At 46.8% G+C, this 20,359-nt stretch overlaps 1 protein-coding gene across 6 annotated transcripts in view; it reads right to left on the bottom strand.

Moving 5' to 3' along the window:
- TBC1D15 (TBC1 domain family member 15) overlaps positions 1–20,359 on the bottom strand; it is a 607,052-nt gene that overhangs the window by 420,658 nt on the left and 166,035 nt on the right. For all 6 annotated transcript variants that reach the window (XM_078678245.1, XM_078678222.1, XM_078678231.1 and 3 more), the window contains exon 5: positions 11,478–11,688. In XM_078678245.1, the coding sequence (XP_078534371.1) occupies positions 11,478–11,688 (211 nt within the window). The remainder of the gene's footprint in view (positions 1–11,477; positions 11,689–20,359) is intronic.

Below are 20,359 nucleotides of genomic sequence, written 5' to 3' on the forward strand. Positions count from 1 at the left end.
TGTAAGCAGTCAAAGCAGCCAGATGAACCTTAATGGAATGAACATTAAGGCCAGACTGCGCCAGATGTAGTAGATATGGAAGGATGACATCCTCCTTGCATGTCGTAGGGTCATAGTTCTTAGACTTGCACCAGATGCAAAACCTCTTCCACTTGTAAGCATAAGAAGTCCTAGTGGAAGGTCGCTTAGACTCCTTCAGTATGTCCATACAATCCTCTGGGAGATGCAGATGGCCATATTGCACTATTTCAGGAGCCATGCCGCCAAACTCAAAGACGAAAGGTTGGGGTGCAACATCCGCCCCCCGAACTTCGTGAGAAGGTCCGGCCTGCACGGCAGCTTCATGTGAGGAAGGAGAGACCGGTGAAGCAGGTCCGTGAACCACCACTGTCTGGGCCATTCCGGGGCAATCAGAATCATCCGCGCCCTGGACTGGGACAGCTTGATGAGAACCGTCGGAATCAGGGGAATGGGTGGAAAAGCGTACAGAAAGCTGTTCGACCAGTTGATCCATAACGCGTTCCCCAGCGTCCCCGGCTGGTAGTACCTGGAGGCGAAGTCTCGGCATTCGCTGTTTTCGGCGGTGGCGAACAGATCTACGTCTGGAGTTCCCCACCTTGCGAAGACTTCTCCTAGTACTTCGTCGTTTATGACCCATTCGTGGTTTTCCTGAATCAGTCCGCTCAGTTCGTCTGCCTGAACATTCTGCACACCTGGCAGATGGGTGGCCGTTATCGTCAGTCCTCGGGCCAGAAGCCAGTGCCAGATCGCCTGCGCCTCCTGCGACAGAGTGCGCGATCTCGAGCCCCCCTGCTTGTTGAGGTAATACATCGTGGTCGTATTGTCCGTCTGTACAAGCAGAGAGTTGGTCTGGAAGGACGGGTGAAAAGCCTTCAGTGCCAAATGAACAGCTCTGAGTTCCAGGAAATTGATATGGTACGTGGACTCCATCGGGGACCACGTCCCTTGAATCTGTAGGTCTCTGGAGTGCGCTCCCCAAATCTGGAGAGAAGCATCCGTCACGATAGTCTGTGTGGGAATGTCCTTGTGGAAGGGAACCCCTCTGAGGAGATTCTCCTTCGAGCACCACCACTTCAGAGACTGAAGAGCATGTAGAGACAGTCGTATCTTGTCGTCCCAAGATCCTCTCCTCTGGTCCCACTGATCCTCCAAGCACTCCTGCAGCGGTCTCATGTGCAGCCGCGCATGTGGCGTCAGGAAGATACAAGAGGCCATCGACCCCAGTAGAGAAGACACCGTCCTCACTGTCGTCGATGGAGTGGACATGAGAGCCTGAGCCTTTCGAAGGAGTGATAATCGTCGTTCCTCCGAAGGAGACACGCTTGCTGACAGCGTATTGATGGAGGCTCCCAAGTACTGAATGCACTAGACCGGAGTCGGGACAGACTTGGACATGTTGATGTGCAACCCCAGCTTGTTCAAAAGAACACACGTGTTCTGGAAATGTGCTTGAGCGTCCGAGAAGGAGGAGGCCTTGATCAACCAATCGTCGAGGTACGGGTAGACAAACACCTTGTTCTTCCGTAGGTGTGCCGCTACCACTGCCATGCACTTCGAGAACGTCCTGGGCGCAGACTTCAGCCCGAACGGAAGTACCGTGTACTGATAGTGATTGGTGCCGACTTGAAATCGCAGGAACTTCCTCTGTTTGTGTGCAATGGGCACATGGAAGTATGCATCCTGTAGGTCTATGGCGCAAAGCCAGTCCCCCCTGTTGCAGCTGAGGATAAATCTGATGCAACGACAGCATGCGAAACTTTTCTCTGCGAATCCACTTGTTTGCCTGTCGCAAGTCCAGAATGGGCCTGAACTCGTTCTTGTCCTTCTTGCGGACCAGAAAGAACCGGGAGTACAGACCTCTTCCTCTTTGAGACAGAGGTACATCTTCTATCGCCCTTTTCCTTAACAGGATATCGGCCTCCGCCTGGAGCTCGCGCAGCTGATACTGTGAGCTGACCGGAGGAATCGATGGAGGCGGGCTGGTGAACCGAAGACTGTATCCATTGCAAACAATATTCAGCACCCACTCATCCTGTGTAATTTTTCTCCACTCTGCCAGAAAAAATTGAACGCTTCCCCCCACCGGAGCGGGTAACGGATGAAGGGGAAGTAACCGCTCAGGGTCGAGACCCGGCCGGGCCCTTGTCCGCGGTAGAGGACTGCTGTCCACCTCTACCCCTCTGACGTTTTTGGAAGGGTCTTCTGAATTGCTGCTGTTGTTGCTGCTGCTGCTGTTGCCCAGAAGACTGCCCTCTTCCTCTCCCCTGCGAGCCGTACCGTCGTTGGAACTGGCGGTAGGGTTTCTTGTCCTTGGGCTTCTCCAAGCCCATAGCCGTCAGGGTTTCAGCCTCGGCCTTCATCCGGGTCATTTCGTCGTCTGCATTTTTCCCGAATAGAGTCTCGCCGGAAAACGGCAGATTTGCCATTCGCTGTTGCGCCTCAGGCTTGAGCGACGTAAGCCGGAGCCAAGCATGGCGTCGCTGATTGATACCGTGGCAGTATCCATGTGCAGCCAACAGGGAGATGTCCGCCGCAGCGCTGATGGCCTGGTTCGAGACCAGCATCCCTTCGTGGACGATTTCCATGAAGTCCCCTTTCCTGTCACGCAGGACAAGGTCCGCGAACTGTTCCATGGAATCCCACAGCGCACGGTCGTACCGCCCCAGTAACGCCGAGTCGCTGGAAGCCTTCATCGTCGTGGAAGACGTCCCACACGCCTTCCTTCCAGCCGAATCAATCCAGCGGCTCTCCTTATCCGGAGGCACGGTGGAGGACGGGGAGGTAGAATGCAGCTTCCTGGCCGCCGTCACTATCACTGAATCGGGTACAGGATCCATCCGTAGGAAGGCCGGGTCCGAGTCAGGGGCCCTGTACTTCTTTAGAAGTCTGGAGGGAGCGGCCTTCACCACTGCTGGCGTAAGAAAAAGCTGTTCAGCAGGTTCAACCAGCCCTGGCACCAACGGCAGTAGAGGGCGAGACAGGTGCTTCTTGTGCAAAGTCTCGAATATCACGGACGTCGTAGGTGTAGGAGCCGTCACCGTGATACCCAGCTTCGCAGCACCCCTCAGGAGAACCTCCTGGAACGTACCGATGTCATCGATCGGAGACACCCTAGTCTCCGGGGAGTCTGACAAAGTAGGCGAATAGGAACGGGTCCTAGAGGTTGAACGGGACCTGGACCTATGCCTCCTATGGCGATGTCTGGATCTCGTGGAGGACCTGTGTCTGCTCCTAGATCTTTCTCTCCTCCTGGAGTGAGACCTCGATCTCCTGGGCCTGGGACGTTCAGCCGGTTACCCCGGGGCGGACGTCTTGGGCTTAGGCGGTTCCTTAGACTTAGGAGTCTTCTTGGGAGGGGTCGGAAGCCTGGGCAACGAGACCGACCTCGGCGGAACCGGTGGAGGCTTGACAGGTACCGGGGTCTGCGATCCCGTTGGAGGCGGAGGCAGAGGAGGTAATGGAGGAGGGGTTGGAGCCCTCAGAGGCGGGCCTCTCGGCAACGGAGGCGGAGGTGTAACAGACTTCTTCGGAGTATACACCTCCGAGTACACCGATCCCGGCGACCCGCCATCCTTTCCGGACTTAGGGGAGCCCCCCACAGTCCTAGGCCTGCCAGTACGACCCCTCGACGTCGAAGAATGATGTCCAGACGTCGAGCGAATGTCCTTCGACGTCGAGCGCCCCTTCGGCATCGACCGTCTTCCATGCTTCGGTTATTCGTAAATTGTGTGTGGCTGAATGCTTGAAAACATGAAAATTGGATTAAAGAGTTCAGACCAGCAGCAGAAAATCAACTCCTGACATTTTAGAAATCTTTCAAGGCGGTTTCTTCACCAAGCACTGCTAGTAGGGTACGCTGGGAGGACTATGCAGGGAGCTACCACAGACATCCGTATTTTTGGAGCTCATTTAGGAAAGGGGATCAATGGCCTTTAACGCTTTCTCCCCGGAGTGAGGGTAGAGAAAATAACTAGTGCAGCAGACAGGTCCTCTGATTCGACTTTCAAAAGGTTTTAACTTAAATCTGTTGTAGCCTCATTAGTGGTAAGTAAGGTTTGAACTTGCATAATCCTCACCTTCGGGTATAGAATTAAACATTTCCCAACTATAGAAAAGGAAAGTTTCATTTCTATAAAGGACAAAGAGCCGAGAGTTCTCTCATCTCAAAAAATACCTTGTAGTCTACCTGCTGCCCTGACTAAAAAAAAAAAACTGAATTGATAACGTGTAAGATTCGAGATCAGAATCTGTGACTGTGGTACACCCACGCTGGAGTAAGTAAACAAGCTTTTTCTCTTTTCATAAAGTTGTTGAAAGTTGGGAATAGGCATTTCAACTGTTGTGCCATTAATTTGGAGGTGATGTTTGACTATTCATAAAGTGACAGGAGTTTTTCCCTTTTTTGTCAGGAAATGAACAGAAGACTGATTAAAGTGGACATGGAATTACTATGGTGTCTGTTGTGCAAAGAAAAAGAGTGCACAGTAATCTGATCTCTTCATGGGATGCAGCCCACAGGATTGGCTAAATCACAGATTCACTTTCCTCAATGTTTCATGGGAAGGAGAATGTTACTTACCCAGTAAGCATCTATTTTTGGCATGTAGAGCTGTAGATTCACAGGCTTTGCATACTCCTGCCATCTAGTGTTGGGTCTGGATGTTTGCACTGAAGTCTTTCCAGTCACAAGATCGGTGACTCCTCCTTTCAGTGATAGTGCACATGGGCATCGACTCCATTGTTAGATTGTTTTCCAGAAGAGGGTTAGAATGGAGTTAGTAAGGGTAGAAAAGAGATGTCCATGCGTATGTATATAAGATAAGAAGGAAAACTGCAACAGGTATAGTTACCCGGGGAGCGGGTGGGCGCATGTGAATCTACAGCTCTACTTGCCAAGAACAGATGCTTACTTGGTAATTAACATTTTCCGTTCTAGGCATGTGAGCTGTAGATCACATGCTTTGCATAGACTATACAGCAATATGCTCCCAAAGCAGTGGCTAACCTGTAGCTGTGGCAGTTGTTTGAAATAATGTTTTAAGTACTGCCTGGCCTACATTAGCTTGTCGTCTCACTAATACATCTACACAATAGTGTTTGGTGAATGAGTGCGGTGTAGACCATGTTGCTGCCTTACAGATGTCAGCTAAAGGAATATGCCCTAAGAAGGCCATAGTAGCCCTTATTTTGCGGGTGGAATGCTCTCTAGGGGGTATTGTCAATGTTCTTTTGGCTTTCACATAACAAGTCTGGAAACATTTCACAATCCATCTTGCAATTACAGATTTTGAAATGGGATTGTCTTTGTGAAGTGGTGAAAAGGCAACAAAAAGCGGTTTCGTTTTCCGAAAATATTTTGTTCTTTCTACATAATAAAGTAGTGCTCTTCTAACTTCTAGTGTGTGTAGAGCTCGTTCTACTACAGAATCGGGTTGAGGAAAAAACACAGGTCACTCAACAGATTGATTTATGTGAAAAGCAGAAACTACTTTAAGTAGAAATGTGGGATTAGTTCGAAGAACAACTTTGTCTTTGTGAAGTTGAAAGAAAGGCTCTTGGATAGTTATTGCCTGGAGTTCCCCAACTCTCTTTAGGGATGTGATTGCAATAAGAAAAGCAATCTTCCATTAGAAGAATTGTAATTGTAAAGGTGGACCCATTAACCTTGCAAGGACTATGTGCAAGTTCCACAATGGTGCAGGTGGAGCTCTTGGTGGTATTATTCTCTTTAGTCCTTCCATGAAGGCTTTAATCACTGGCACTCTGAAAAGAGATAAGTGTTGTCTGTTTTGTAAATATGCAGCTACTGCTGCTAAATACAATGTAATGGGTGTATAAGCTAAATTTGATAGCTGCATGTGTAGTAGGTAACAGATGATGTTTTGTACTGATACATTGAAGGGATTTATATTGTTATTGTTACAGTATATAACAAAGCATTTCCACTTTGCTGCATAACACGTCCTAGTAGTAGGTCTTCTAGATTCTTTTAAGATATTCATACAGTCTGGTGGTAATTGCAAATAACCAAACTATATGACTTCAGGAGCAAAATCGCCAAGTTGAGTTTCTTGGGATATGGGTGCCTGATTTCTCCATGGCTCGGAGTGAGGAGACTGGAGTTGAGATGCAGTTTCTGGTTTGGTACTACTGAGAGCTCTAAAAGGGTGGTGAACCAAGGTTGGCATGCCAAATGTAAATGTAGTATACTTGTAAAGCGCACAGCTGCCCCAGCAACGGGGCGTCCCGGCGCTGTATAACTCTGGGGAACCCGTCCTGGCTTTCCCTGTGGGATGGTCCCTTGCTGGGAGTCCCCAAGGTGGAGCCAGGCATCCCCGGAATTGGTGGGGCCGTTGTGGAGATTAGGCAAGCTAATGCCCAGAGTTGCCGAGTGGAACCCCTGATTAGAGCAGGCACCGAAGCGAGAATTATCGAGTCCACTGACCAAGGTCCACGACCCTGCCGCGTCGGGAATTGAACCCTGGTCCCGGGCTGACTTCTGCTCTCAGGCCTGCCGCCTCTAACCAGTGAGCCACACTACTCCACCAATGTGGAAGCTTTGAGAATTAGTTTTAGGGATAATTGCCTTAGCTTCCAAACTACCAGTGGAATGAGTGAGAGAGGGGGAAAAGCATAGGCAAATAGCCCGACCAGTTCATCCATAGGGCATTGCCTTTGGAGGGCAGGTGTGGGAACCTGGAGGCGAAGCTTGGGCATTTTGCGTTTTGCTGTGTGGCGAACAGGTCTATGAGACAACCCCCATTCCTGAAAGTTTGGAAGAAGGATTTGGGGATGAAGTTCCCACTCGTGGATTTGATGTCTGTGTCTGCTGAGAAGATCTGCAATCTGATTGTTTACTCCTGGAAGATGTTCTGCTAGGAGATACATTTTCTGATGTATGGCCCATTTCTAAATGGCTTGTGCTAGGAGCAACAGTTAGAGAGAGTGTGTCCCCCCTCTTTTTGTATGTCATACATAGCGGTCATGTTGTCTGTGCGGACTAAGACAGTTTTGCCTAATAGGTGAGTTTGAAAGGCTTTAAGCGCCAGAAACACTGCTAGTAGCTCTAGGTGATTGATATGAAGACTCCTGTACTTTAGAGTCCATAATCCTTGGATCATGTGACTTTGCAGGTGAGCGATCCAACCAGTGAGCGATGCGTCTGCTGTTAGCACTATTTATGGAACAGGGTCGAGAAAGGGCCGTCCTTTAGATACATTTTTTGGGTTCTACCACTGCAGAGAGCAATGGGTGCGGCCGTCTATCAACACTAGATTGGTTAATCGACCCCGCGACTGGTTCCACTGACTTGCTAAACATTCTTGAAGGGGACACATATGAAGTCTTGCGTGGGGAACAATTGTAATGTAAGACACCATCATGCCTAGCAGTTGCATGGAAACCCTTGCTGGCAAGGATTGGTTGGGCTAAACGAATAAGAAGGGACTGAATACTGTGAATCCTGGCTGAATTGGGAGAGTCTAGAGCTTTGTGAGTGTCTATCGTGGCACCCAGATAAGTTTTCATGTTGGAAGGCAGTAGATGAGACTTCACCGCATTTACCGTGAACCCTTGTTGGTGAAGTAAGTGAATAGTGGTTTGAGTGTGTTGGAGACACATTTGGTAAGTACTGGCTTTGATGAGCCAGTCGTCCAGGTATGGTAAGACATGGATGTGTTGTCTTCTCAAATGTGCTGCAACTACCGCCAGGCATTTTGTAACTACCCTGGGAGCAGTGGTGACTCAAGGGCAGCACCTTGAATTGGTAATGGTGACCCGCTATCACAAATCTGATGTAGTTGCGATGAGCAGGATGGATTGGAACTTGGAAATAGGCGTCTTTTAAGTCTAGTGTAGACAAAACAAATTGCCCTGCTGAAGAAGCTGGAGGACTTGTTTGAGTGTTATCATGTGGAAATACTCTGAGAATATGTATAAGTTTAGTTCTCTGAGGTCTAGAATAGGTCTCAAGGAGCCGTCCTTTTTGGGGATGTGAAACTACGGGGAGTACACACCTCTCCTTTGATGTTGTAACAGCACAGGTTCTATGCCTCCTTTAGAGAGGAGAGGCTGTACTTCTTGCTGAAGTAGATGTAAATGTTCTGGTGACATTTTGTGAGAACGTGGTGGTATGTTTGGAGGATCGTTGGTAAGCTCCATGCAGTAACCATATCGGATAATTCCTAACACCCATTGTTCTGTGGTGATAGATTGCCAAATGGGGAGGAATTGTAGAAGGCGTCCCTCGATAGGTGTTAGATGGTCGGGGGTAAGTGTAGGCAAGTCACTGCTGGTTGGGGCAGGGGGAATTACGCAGTGCGGAACCCTTGCCTCAACCTTTTTTGTTACCTCTATATCCTCCTCTAAAGACGCCTCTTGTAGAGGAAGATTGATTGTTGCCTTTGTAAGAGGTGGCAGTAGTCGGAGGACATGGTTTGGGACCCCCCTCCCAAGGTAGAAGGAGCAACTAAAGGAGCCGCAATTAGAGGGAGACCGCAGAGCTACCATAGAATTAGCTACCGCTGTGTCTTTTTTCATTTTTTCCAAGGATTTATCTACATCAGGCCCGAAGAGATGTTCCATGACTAAAGGGGTATTTAAAATAGACTATTGTACTTCTGGTTTAAAACCAGAAATTCTCAACCATGCATGTCCCCTTAAGAACAAACTAGTGTTGATCCCTCTAGCTGCGTGGTCTGTGGCGTCTAAGGCGCATCTTATAGAGGAATTGGACACGAGCATTCGTTCCTGGAGTAAGTCTTGGGCTATTGCTTTGCATTCATCTGGGAGGTGTTGTAACAACTGCTCCATTTCATCCCAGTGTGCCCTATCATATCTGGCTAGCAGGGCGTGGGTATTAGCAATGTGCCAATGATTTGCCGCTTGGGCCGCTACCCGTTTACCAGAGGGTCTAACAGTTTTGACTCCTTGTCTGGATGGGGAGCATCACCTGTTGTCTGTGAATTGTCCCGTTTACAGGCCTTAGAGACTACCAAAGAGTCTAGTAATATTTGACCTTTAATAAAGACCAGATCTGAAGGAGCAGCCTTATATTTTTTATGAACTCTGGGGGTGAGAATGCGAGCCCGCACTGGATCTTTAAAGGTATTGTCAGCATGTCTCATCATGCCTTTAAGCTTAGGCAGAGTGTGACAAGCCCGCTGTGTGGTACAGAGTGTTTCCAATAAGAAATCTTCCTCTAAAGAGTCCTTGTGTAACTGCACCCCATGATATTCAGCAGGTCTAGTAAGTAATTCCATATGTCCTGAATTGTCATCGGAGAAGGCTTTGCAGGGAAAAGATATGGGTTGTTATGTGTAGGCGAGTCTATGTGATAATCTATCGAAGGGTCTATTGGTACAATATTGTCCCCTACATCCCCATCATTGTCATTGTCACCATCATCATCATCCTGTGGTGGTGGAGAGTTAGCTGGTGTAATCAGTAAATGACGTAGTTCAGGGGAATGTGGTAAAAGGGGAAGGTTAGTACCCACATTCTTCCTCTTGAAAAGGAATAAAGAAAGGTTCTTCCTCCAACTCAGGTTTCAGTTTCTGAGGAGATTTAGTAAGAACATGTCCTGAATCAGGATTTATATAAAGTTCCTTTTGTGTTGGGTCCGATTTGGGTGTTGTGGCATCGAGAATCAGACCCTGCCGATTTGGAGGTAGATTTTAGTGTGGAATCACTTTTTAACACCGAAGGTTTTGGTGCTGAAGGAGGCTTTGTTTTCAGAGTCAAGGATTTCGGCTCCGAAGAGATTTTTGGCTTCGAGCCTGAATGTTTCGGCTTGGTGCCAAGCCTTTGGCCTACTTGATCCCAAATTGGAAGGCTTAGAGGCGTGTTTCGGTGCCGAGCCGGAGGGTGGGGCGTCTGAAACATCTTGTTGGTGCCAACAGTGGCCCGAAGGCAGGGGTGGGACCGAAGCCTTTAGTTTCGGTTGACTTGGATGTTGGATCAAGGGGCGTTCAGTACTCACGGTACATTGACCTTGAAGCATTTCTCCTTCCGACTAAGAGACCGATTCAGGGATGGTGACAAGTTCATGTTGTTCCTCGGCCACTTGCACGTCAAATTCTTGCTCGGATTCTTCACCGAAGATGTCCGGCGTGTATTATTCGTACAAGCGCCGGGAAACCCACTGCGGGTAGCTGTGCGCTATACAAGTACAAAAACATTTACATTCGACGTTTTGGCTCTGCATCTCGCGATGTCGAGCCCGAAGGTCATGGAGCGTTTTCTTCTATCGGAAGGATTTGCAAGCGTCGCAGGCTTCTTTGTTGTGCTCCGGAGACAGGCATAAATTGCACACTTCATGCAAGTCGCGGAGTGAATACTTGGCGCAACACAGAGGGCAGAATTTAAATGGAGTCTGTTCCATCTACTGCATAGTGGACCAACACGGTTAGGCCAGACAGCCTTTGCAAGATTTTGGAGCCTAGTGTGTGACGAAGACGTCACACGCTAGGCTAACAGACCGCGAGCAGCGCTGCAAATGCCGGGAGACAGAGAGACTGGAGCATTTCAGACAAGAGGACCCTTATGAGACAGCGGTACGAGCCGCGTTAATCAGTTGCATGAACTTAAAATACACCTGGATATACTACAAAGTGAGAAAAAAAATAGACTATCCACAGCGTGATTCCATGAGCTATACTGGCAGCAAATCTCCACTAAGAGTATTCTGCCACAAAAGTCGATTGAACAATGTCCTACCTCAAATTTACCTAGCCCTGATGAAGACCTTTATACAAAGTAACGGTGCAGAATTCACAAGGTCGAAATGCGTTGCCATTACTTTTAGCGGACAAGATTTGAAAAAAACATCAAGGGACACTGTTTGTTTCAGCAAGTAAAGCCAGACTGTCCGGACTTACTCTAACAAGTCCTATAACAATCTCGGACCCCTAATAGGACCCCAAATATCGAAAGTGCCAAGAAAGAAAAAGTTTGGTTCAGGCAGGAAAATAGTAGGAATTCAAAGAAATTTGGGGACCACATATAGATTTAGGTGACTCCCCAGATACAAGCTTAGTAACGCCAGAAGGGAATCAAAACATAATATGTGTACAAATTTGTAAATATTGGTCTTTTGTTATTTAGTAAAGTTCATGTTTTGTATATGTGTTGTGCATAACTGACACGAAAATTGTTGTGATTATCATGTATTAGATGTTGGGATACTTAATCGATAAGAACGTTTTGCTAAAGAAAAAGAAGTAAGAAGTGCAACCGCAGAGTCAATAAAAGGGACATCTGTGTTTGAAAAATGTTGTTTCATTTATGGTGTCAGAGGTAAAACTGTTGTTAAAGCCTCATATCACAAAAGGCAGCATCAATATTAAGCTTAAAATGTTCAAGATATACAACACGTAGCTCAAATAACTTAATTTGGCCACTAGTATTTTTTCCTGCACATGTATTATAAAACAAAGTCAAACTGCAGAAATACTTACTCGTGTAAAACAACATATCTTTCAAGGCACTCAATGAGCTGCATTCCAACATCATGATGACACTTAACAGCCGGCAAAGGCACATCATCCTTCAGACAAAAAACTAAGCATGTCCACACAATATCCTCTTTGTCTTGTTTGATTAATGAAAGATCTGCCAGGCAGAATTGGAATGAAGACTTGGTTTGATTGCTGAAAGGGCATGATGAATCTACAAAGCAATTGTAAATCCATTAAATTAACGTGGATTTGTCATTAATTGTAACACTTAACCATTTCAAATCAATATTCTAACATTAATTCAATAATGCATGCATCTAACAAAGTTACTTATTTATATCACAAATACTCACTTCCTTTAGAGTCATCCTTACAGTTTGCCATTCTTTTTGCGTGTTTTTTCCAGCACAGACACAGAAAAAAGTGGGGAACAGATGATTTTCTAAATGCAAGCTACCACTGCCAACCCATAGTTTTGTACCAGAGAAAACTAACAGAGTGTACAAGCAAGGGGGGTGCAATCTTGAATGGATGGTTTATCATGACTTGAAGCACCCTCTTAACAACCGAGCATGTAGAAAAGAAGTGAAGCTGCAAATAACATATTACTGTGAGTCTGCATAAAGTTGTTTTACTGTTTCACAGAAAATAATTTAGTGTTGACCAGGGGCAAAGAATGCTTGGAGAGTGATGGATTAACTAATGTGGGAAGAAGTTCAGACTTTTGAGAAGAAGGCCGCATGAGTCTGCTGCAATAGTCTGGCTGGAAAAAAGCTGGTATAGGGCAGCTCCACAGACAGTGCTTGAAGCTCACTCACAAAAACAGTGATCTCAATGAGGAAGACCGTTTTAAAACTAATAAGACACAACGAGCAGCAGTACATTGGCTCAAGGGAGGTACACAAAAGAAATGCCAAGACAAACTGTGGCATCACAAACGGTTTGGGAGGAAATCTGTGTCAAGCCTTTAATAAACCCCATCAAACAGGCGATTTAAACAAGGATGAATTGTCTGGTGAATGTAAGAACTCCGAAATGGCAGACAAATAACCTTTAATTGTGCCCACAGCAACACCTTGCTCGGCCAAAGACAAAATAAACCTGACATATTACAGTTTAGCTTATAAGAGGTCTGTCTTGTGGACTCCACACCAGGCCATTAATTTGTCCCAACACCTAAGATAAATGGACTTTGTGAAAGGGCGTCTGGCAAAAAGGACATCCACCACTTCAGGTAGCAGATCAAATACACTTAACTGCCACCTCTCAAACTCCATGCATGGAGATGTAGATTGCACAGACTTGAGTGAAGGAATCTGCCCTGCAGCTGCAACAGGAGTTCCTCTTGATATGGGAGCCCATATCAGAGAACAGATGCTCACACACAGAACGTCGGAGTACCAAAATCTACTGGCTCAATCCGAGGCCACAAGTATGGCTTGGGCCTAGTCATTACTGATCTTTTTGGGAAATTGGAGTAGGAGAGACAGGGCAGGAAGGTGTACAGGAGTCCTGTGTTCCATTCCAACTAGAATGTATCTATGATAGTATTGCTGCGGAAACTTAAATGATGAGTAAAACGTTTGACACTGCACGTTCTCACCATTTGTCAAAAAATCTAGCAAGGGTTCTCCACATTACTGGAGGATGCCCCGTACCATCTCGGACTGTAGGTGCAATTTGTGATCCGCCAGATGCCACAGGCAGAATTAGTCTGCCATGGCATTCATGGAACCTGCCAGTTGTTCCCCATCCTGCCAGGTGTTCCACATCCAGAAAATGCTCTGAAGCTCTAGCCAACTCCCCTGCACAGAGACTCTTGGCACAAGACCCATGACGGCACCCTACTTGTTGTAGCACAACATGGTGGTGGTGTTTTCCATGAGATGCACCAGCCTCACTATGATGGATGACAGGAAGGCCGTCATTGCAAGAGGAATGGTCTGCAAATTCAGCAGACGGATAGGTAGCCAAGTTTCTGCCGCAGACCAGAGTCCTCTGATCATCTCCACCCCAAAAATACTTCTTCAGCCCAGCAGTGATGCATCCATCCCCACTGAATTCGTGGAAAAGGGAGAGGGATTTACTACTGGTCCAACTGCGATTGAGCAGCCACCACTGAAGATTGTGGGCAGTTTCCTCTGAAATCAGGGTGCCATCTGACAATTTGCTTTTAAGCTGCGCCCACTGAAACTTCAGATCCCATTACATATGCATAATCAACAAGCATTGAAAATGCAATAGGTCTCGCAGCATTAGAGTTAGTGCTTTTAGAATTGTTTATGGGTTTTTTTTGTAAATCTTTAGCATTTTTGTTTCCTGTAGCCAATGCTAAAGAATTTCAACAAAAAAAAGCCATAAACATTTCTAAAAGCTCTGAAATGCAGTCTGAAATGCTGGATATATATTCAGTACAGATACACTATATTGTTAATGAAGACATAGGATATAATATGTTGTACTGTATACACACAATTAGATGGGAACGTGCTGTGTGTGTCAGCGATTGAAAGAGACTGCACTCAGAGTTGCTGTGCGCATCAGCGAAAAGATTGCAGAGTAGACACGCAATACTTGTACTAAAGTGTTGTGCGATTGTACTGTAGGCACGCAATTTAAAATCCAGCTAAACGCGTCAGCAGAGTTGCTGTGCGCATCAGCGAGTGAACTGTAAACTAGACACGCAGTTTTAAAATCAAGATGTGCGTATCAGCGCTGCTGTGCGAGTCTGCAAGAAAGCATGGAGCTGCTGTGCGCATCAGTGAGTAAACTGTAAAGTAGGCACGCAATTTAAAATCCAACTGTGCGCGTCAGCGCCGCGGAGTTGCTGTGTGCATCAGCGAGTGAAACCACATATAGTCTTTAAATTAAGCTAAATAAGATTTTAATATAACATCGAGTCGAAATGATTTTAATAAAACCGAGTCGAAATGATTTTAATAAAACATCGAGTCGAAATAAGGGGCAACCCACAAGCTGGCTCAGGTTGTAAGAGTTAAAGTTGAGTAAGTTAAGTCATCAAAGTTTAACACACAGACTCTCTCTTTAGTGTTAAATGCACAAGTCCTACACAATTTCAGACCGTGAGCAGTCTGCGTGTTATAGGTTGGAATGATAGCAGTACTGATTCACCCTTTCACACCTTCACACCACAGTCGAAAGACTCACTTCGCAACCCGAACAGTATTTTGCACATAAACAGGTGGTAAAAAATGTCAGCTCAGTGAGCAGTCTGCAAGTCACCGGTTCCATACCTTGAAGAGCAGATTCTCCTTTTCGACAGCACAGTCAAGAGGCTGACTACAAAAGCATAACAACATGTTGCACAATGGGAAGGTGACAACAATATATCTAGCAGCCTGTGCATCACAAGTTATAACCCCAACAGAGTATCCCTTTCAACGTCCACGGTGGGGTAAATACGAGGAGCAACTAAGGTGAGTGGGAACATAGTTGCACCTTTTATTTGCGAATCTAAAAAAGCTTACACGCGACATAAAGTACTGTAACAATATACCATTCTTTCTCAATAAAGAGCACATAACCCTGCTACATGTATGGTCTTGGTAACTCATTTTACGCTCAGCCGTGGTTCTTTACATAACGTTATCTGCCTACATCGGTAAAGATTGGGGAAAGCAAAAATGCAACATAAAGCGCTTAAAAAACTGGAAATCAACAGTATATGAAGAGAGCAAGAAGATACAGGGAGGCTAAAGCGGGAGACGAGAGGAAGAAAGGTGCGAAAGAAATTGAGAGAAAGGAGGAGCTAACACGGATAACATGAGAAGAAAACATTTATTTCCGGTAGTTGTGCATTGCAATGCTTTTTTTAAATCACCTACTATATACTTTGAAGAGAACAGGTTCTGAATATTTGAGAAATGTAATAGGGAGGAAACCGGGTGGTGGCACTCTGATTATAAATGCAGAAACAGGCACAGCCTCTGCACTTCCTGCTTCTGGGGAGCTTCTGCTTATTTTTCCAAGTAAAGTTGCCAAGCTTCACCAGGCTAGGCGTTGTGACCCGACAGGCCTCTCCGGACACTTACCCCGGTGCCATTGTCGCAGACAATCACTTTCCTTCCCTGGCTGTCCATGCTCCGCTTGCCCCCTTGATCACCGCTGGCGCCTCTTCTAAGCTGGTGGCCTCGCCCTGGTCCTGGCAGAGATGCTTCCTCCCTGCCTGCCACAGGAGGAAATGAGGTGGGCGGGGCCGAGTCAGGCAGCTCGAGACCGAGGCTGGACGTAACATCCTGGGCTGGGCTCAGATGGTAAGGGAACAGGAAACCGAGCTAGAAAACACGGTGCGCGCGTAACAGCAACCAGAGAAATTTTGCTACGTCCGCATCCGTTGTTTGCAAAGTAGACTCCAAGGATTTAGCAGATGGGAGGGCGAAAAAGTAAACAAGCGGCTGTGGAAAAGCGTAGCTAGCAATTTAGAATAATATTCCGGGCAAAGCTAATAAGTCTGGCTTGCATTTTTATTCCTGCCCAAAACATAACAAAGCTTTTCTGTAGTGAAAAAAACAAGTAAATAAACCGGTTGTTTTCTGTATACAGTGCATCTTTGAGCTAAATACTTTAGTATAACAAGAAAGGGTGGAGGGGGCAGGGGAGGAGGGGGCAGGGGAGGAGGGGTCCGGGGAGGAGGGAAGGGCCAAAGGGACTTGATGGGAGTGGTGGGGGGGAGGGGGAGGGTATAGAGAGGGAGAGGAGGAGAGACAGGACACGGCAGTAGGAGGAGGAGGGGGGAGGAGAGTAGGGGAGGCACGGCCTAGCGGCAGGCAGGCAGGGGAGGAGAGGAGGAGGGGGGAGGAGAGTAGGGGAGGCACGGCCTAGCGGCAGGCAGGCAGGGGAGGAGAGGAGGAGGGGGGAGGAGAGTAGGGGAGGCACGGCCTAGCGGCCGTGCAATCAAGTAGTGAGGGGGCGGAGCTGGGGGAGGCTGTGAGAGAGAGTAGGCAAGGCAGGCGGCTGGGGGCATGTGCACGCGCTTTTAAGCTCAATGCACATGCGCATTGAGCTTAAAAGTCACGGGCACTGCAAGGAATCGCCACGATTCCTTGCAAGTTAGATAAAGTCTGGATGAGCCCCTATAGTCTCGCTTGCTCGATGCGCATGCGCATCGACAGGCGAGACCTAAAAAGGAGGATGCAGGAGGCTACAAAGTCAAAAAGCCTCAGCTGTTCTCATTGAGACCCAGAACTGAGGATTAAACATCAGGATCACAGCCCAAAAGTCTTGAACTCTTGCAATGGTGGGAAAGCCATGAACTGTAACGTACCCATGACAGCTCAAATGAAAGGAAGCATCAACGATGAAATTAGGGTCGACTTAGACCCATAGATCATAAACCCCAGCAATGTCACAAGGTTTGCTGCCGTTTGAAGGAGGCCTATAACAGACTGCGGCGATCCCACCCTCAACCCCCAGTTGTCAAGTTATTGGGAGACTGGCACTTTCAACTCCGGAAGGTGTGCCGCCTTCACTGCCATCACGGTCATGAACACCCAAAGGGCACAGCTCAGGTCAAAGTGAAGTACTGCAAACTGAAAATGCCCAAGACTGACCTTGAACCTCAGGTAATGTCTGAGGGACTGCAGGAGGGGTATATGAAAATACACGTCCTGCAGGTTCAAGGACACTATCTACCCTGGATATCCACTCTGGACCAGTGTAAGCATCTTGAATGTGTTCTTCCCGAGGAAGCATTCAGAGGCTGAAGATCCAGTATAGGCTGGAGGTCTTTGTCCTTTTTTGGCACAAGGAAATATTGAGAGTAGCAACCCTCATCACTTTACAAGTTTTGAACTTTGACTGCAGAGTAGATCTTCTTCTGCAAAACCAGCTCCTGTAGTGGTACTGGGCCCACAACCTGGAATGGAACTGGCACAAAAGATTCAACCTCTTCTAGTGCTCAGTGACATCCAGCTTTGCCTCTCAAACCCAGATTGCTGCACAAGTGTGCACAACTTGGAATTGTGGCCTGAGCCCAAACACCAGAGACGCACTTCGTTTGGGTCCCTAACAGGCATCTGTTTCCTATAGTAACATCATGGCTTGAAGCCTGTTGTTTTAGGAGGGGACATCGTGACCTAGTACACTGGTTTTTGTGTTTTTCTACAAAATTATCAAAAGCCTCATGAAAGTAGGAGCGGAGTTCCGGATCAACATTGGAAGGGGCTGAAAGGAAGAAACTGACGTTTGTGCCCATGGATAACACTCCTATGTAGCTTTGCCATTTTCGAGGTGGGGCAGTCCTGGCTGGAAGCCATAGTGCCCCTCATGACAGCACTTGCATGCATTACTGACAGCTTGCTAGATCCAGTCTGGCACATGAGGATTATTCTAAAGGTGAAGCATCTGTGGTTAGGTGTATCCATCACAATTGTGTTCCTAAGATTGGTGGTATCTGAGCTTACTGGATGAAGTTCATAAAGTCTCTGGTGTCATCAATGGTTCACGATTTCACTGGAGCATTTTGCTATGGTTACAAAATTAATCAAATGAAACCCCCATTCCTCGAACAAAGGTCTACATGTTTCAACCCCAATGAAGATGGTATCTGGTATGGTTCTTCACAGTGCAGGGACTTGTTACTGTCTGTATATAAAGCTGCTGCTTACACTACAGTGTTACAGCAAACAAATGATGGGCGGAATGCTGATAATGGAAACATTCTCTCCCAGTCAAAAGATCGGGGTTAAAGCCATTGTTCTTTTGCCCACTACGCCACCCCAGTTTGGACCCAGCCATATGCAAATCAGTCTTGACCCTGTGCCCCATGGGAAAAGTCCTGGCCGAACGGCCAGGCCAGGTCCTCCCTGGACCGGAAACAAGCATCCTGGGACCGGTTTCAGGGTATGAAAACAAGTTACTTACCTGTAACTTTGGTACTACAGTATTGGTAACTTTCATAGATTCCCATAGCTTGTATCATTCCCCGTCGTCAGAATGGGAGCCTCGGTAAATAAAAAATAACATAGCAGTAGGTACAAAAGAGAAAGAAAGGCCTAGACCTCATCTTATTTTGAAGCATATCCACCTCTTTTTGTAAAAGGGTATGTCACCCTTCTTCAGCCTGTCGTGTATTTCTATAGGTTCTGAATCAGTCCCCCTATTCCTGACCCTATTCTGGTTAAACTAACTATCAAGTTAACTAACAGTCAGCCCATGAGGCAAGAAAACCCCCATGATGCAGATACCGTTATCTGACGCAGTCACACTCCGGCACAGGAATGTGTTATCTGATTAGGTCATAACGCTTGAGATCTAATTAGACAAGCGACATTCCTCCAGCCCCTGACAAGGCATACGACGTTCTCATAACAAATCAAACCTATGACAACCTGGAAAATCCGTGCGGCCATTGTTTTGATTTCACAGAGAACTTTAGTAAAGAATGTGCTAACGAGCAAGTCGTATGACATCTTTATTGACGTATCTATGTCCATCCTTACATCAATCTCGGCACCTTTAAGGTATAAATATTGCCGACCTTGCCCTATGCAAACACACGCGTGGTGACAAGACGGAGCAGCCATACTTGCCGAAGCCGAGAGCAGAAGCAGACCCCGCTGGCAGCAGCCCCGCCTTCCTGACGCGCTGAGAGACGCGCTGCTATCTCAAGCCGAGAGACCCAGCACCGGCGCTTCTGGGCAGCCCTCGCAGGCAGCCTGGAATATCGAGAGCAGAGAAAGAGATACCATTCCTCATTCATCCTAACTTCCAGGTACAGAACTGAATAACCCCTCACAGAGAATTCTTTAGTTATTCACTTGGCAAAAACAAACTTAACTTAAACTGTAACTTTCTATTCCCGCCCACGCATTAGACTTAGGTCAGGTACACGGGGTAGGCGTATTTAGAAACACCAGTTGAGTACGTTTAGTCAAATGTATATGTGTATGTAAATATATTTTAATCATTTTAAACATCATATGGCTCAGAAACCATATCAATGTTTTTACAGTATTATTTTATACTATTGCTTTTAATGTATGCACTTTACTTAACTATAAGTATTGCAATAATATCGATCCATTTCTCTTGTACGAGAAAAGAGACTGATCAATAAATAACACCTTTTTATTGAACACGCCCGTCTCTTCCTTTTCTCTACATTCTGATGAGACTAAGAATGCACGTACTGACTGAGTAAAATAATTGCCTTGTGCTCACACGACTCTCGAGATTGACTCTTGATTAGGGGAGAGCAAAGTTGTCATGTTCTATGGTTGTCAGAAACTAAATCCCTTCTTGTCTAATCAGGGGAGTTAATTCCTTCCTTGAACATTCGAGAAAGTTTCTAGCGAACTCTGAGCTTAGCTGGCAAACCCAAAAATTAAGTCTAGTATCGACAGTAGTAGACCTAGTTAACGTCTGGCCTAGGCCTTTACTGCTGTAGGTACTATTCCAATGCGCAGAGCCTATTGGGAAAATAGGAGCTACACTACAAGCCAGGCCAGCTTGAATCCAGTGGCAGAGTGAGCAAGGGACCCACGTCTAGGCATACCCATCCCACTTAGGGTGAAAAGTGTTACAGCAAACAAATGATTGACGGAATGCTGACAATGCAAACATTCTCCCCCACATAAAAAGATCTGGGTTAAATCCATTGTTCTTTTGCCCACTATGCCACCCCAGTTTGGACCCAGCCATATGCAAATCAGTCTTGACCCCGTGCCCCATGGAAACAGTCCAGACCGAACTGCCAGGCCAGGTCCTCCCTGGACCGGAAACAAAGATCCTGGGACCGGTTTCAGGGTATGTCATCCTTCTTCAGCCAGGCCAGCTTGAATCCAGTGGCACAGTGAGCAAGGGACCCACGTCTAGGCAAACCCATCCCACTTAGGGTGAAAAGTGTTACAGCAAACAAATGA

This window comes from Lissotriton helveticus, chromosome 1_1, assembly GCF_964261635.1.
Source record: "Lissotriton helveticus chromosome 1_1, aLisHel1.1, whole genome shotgun sequence".
Taxonomy (NCBI): Eukaryota; Metazoa; Chordata; class Amphibia; order Caudata; family Salamandridae; genus Lissotriton; species Lissotriton helveticus.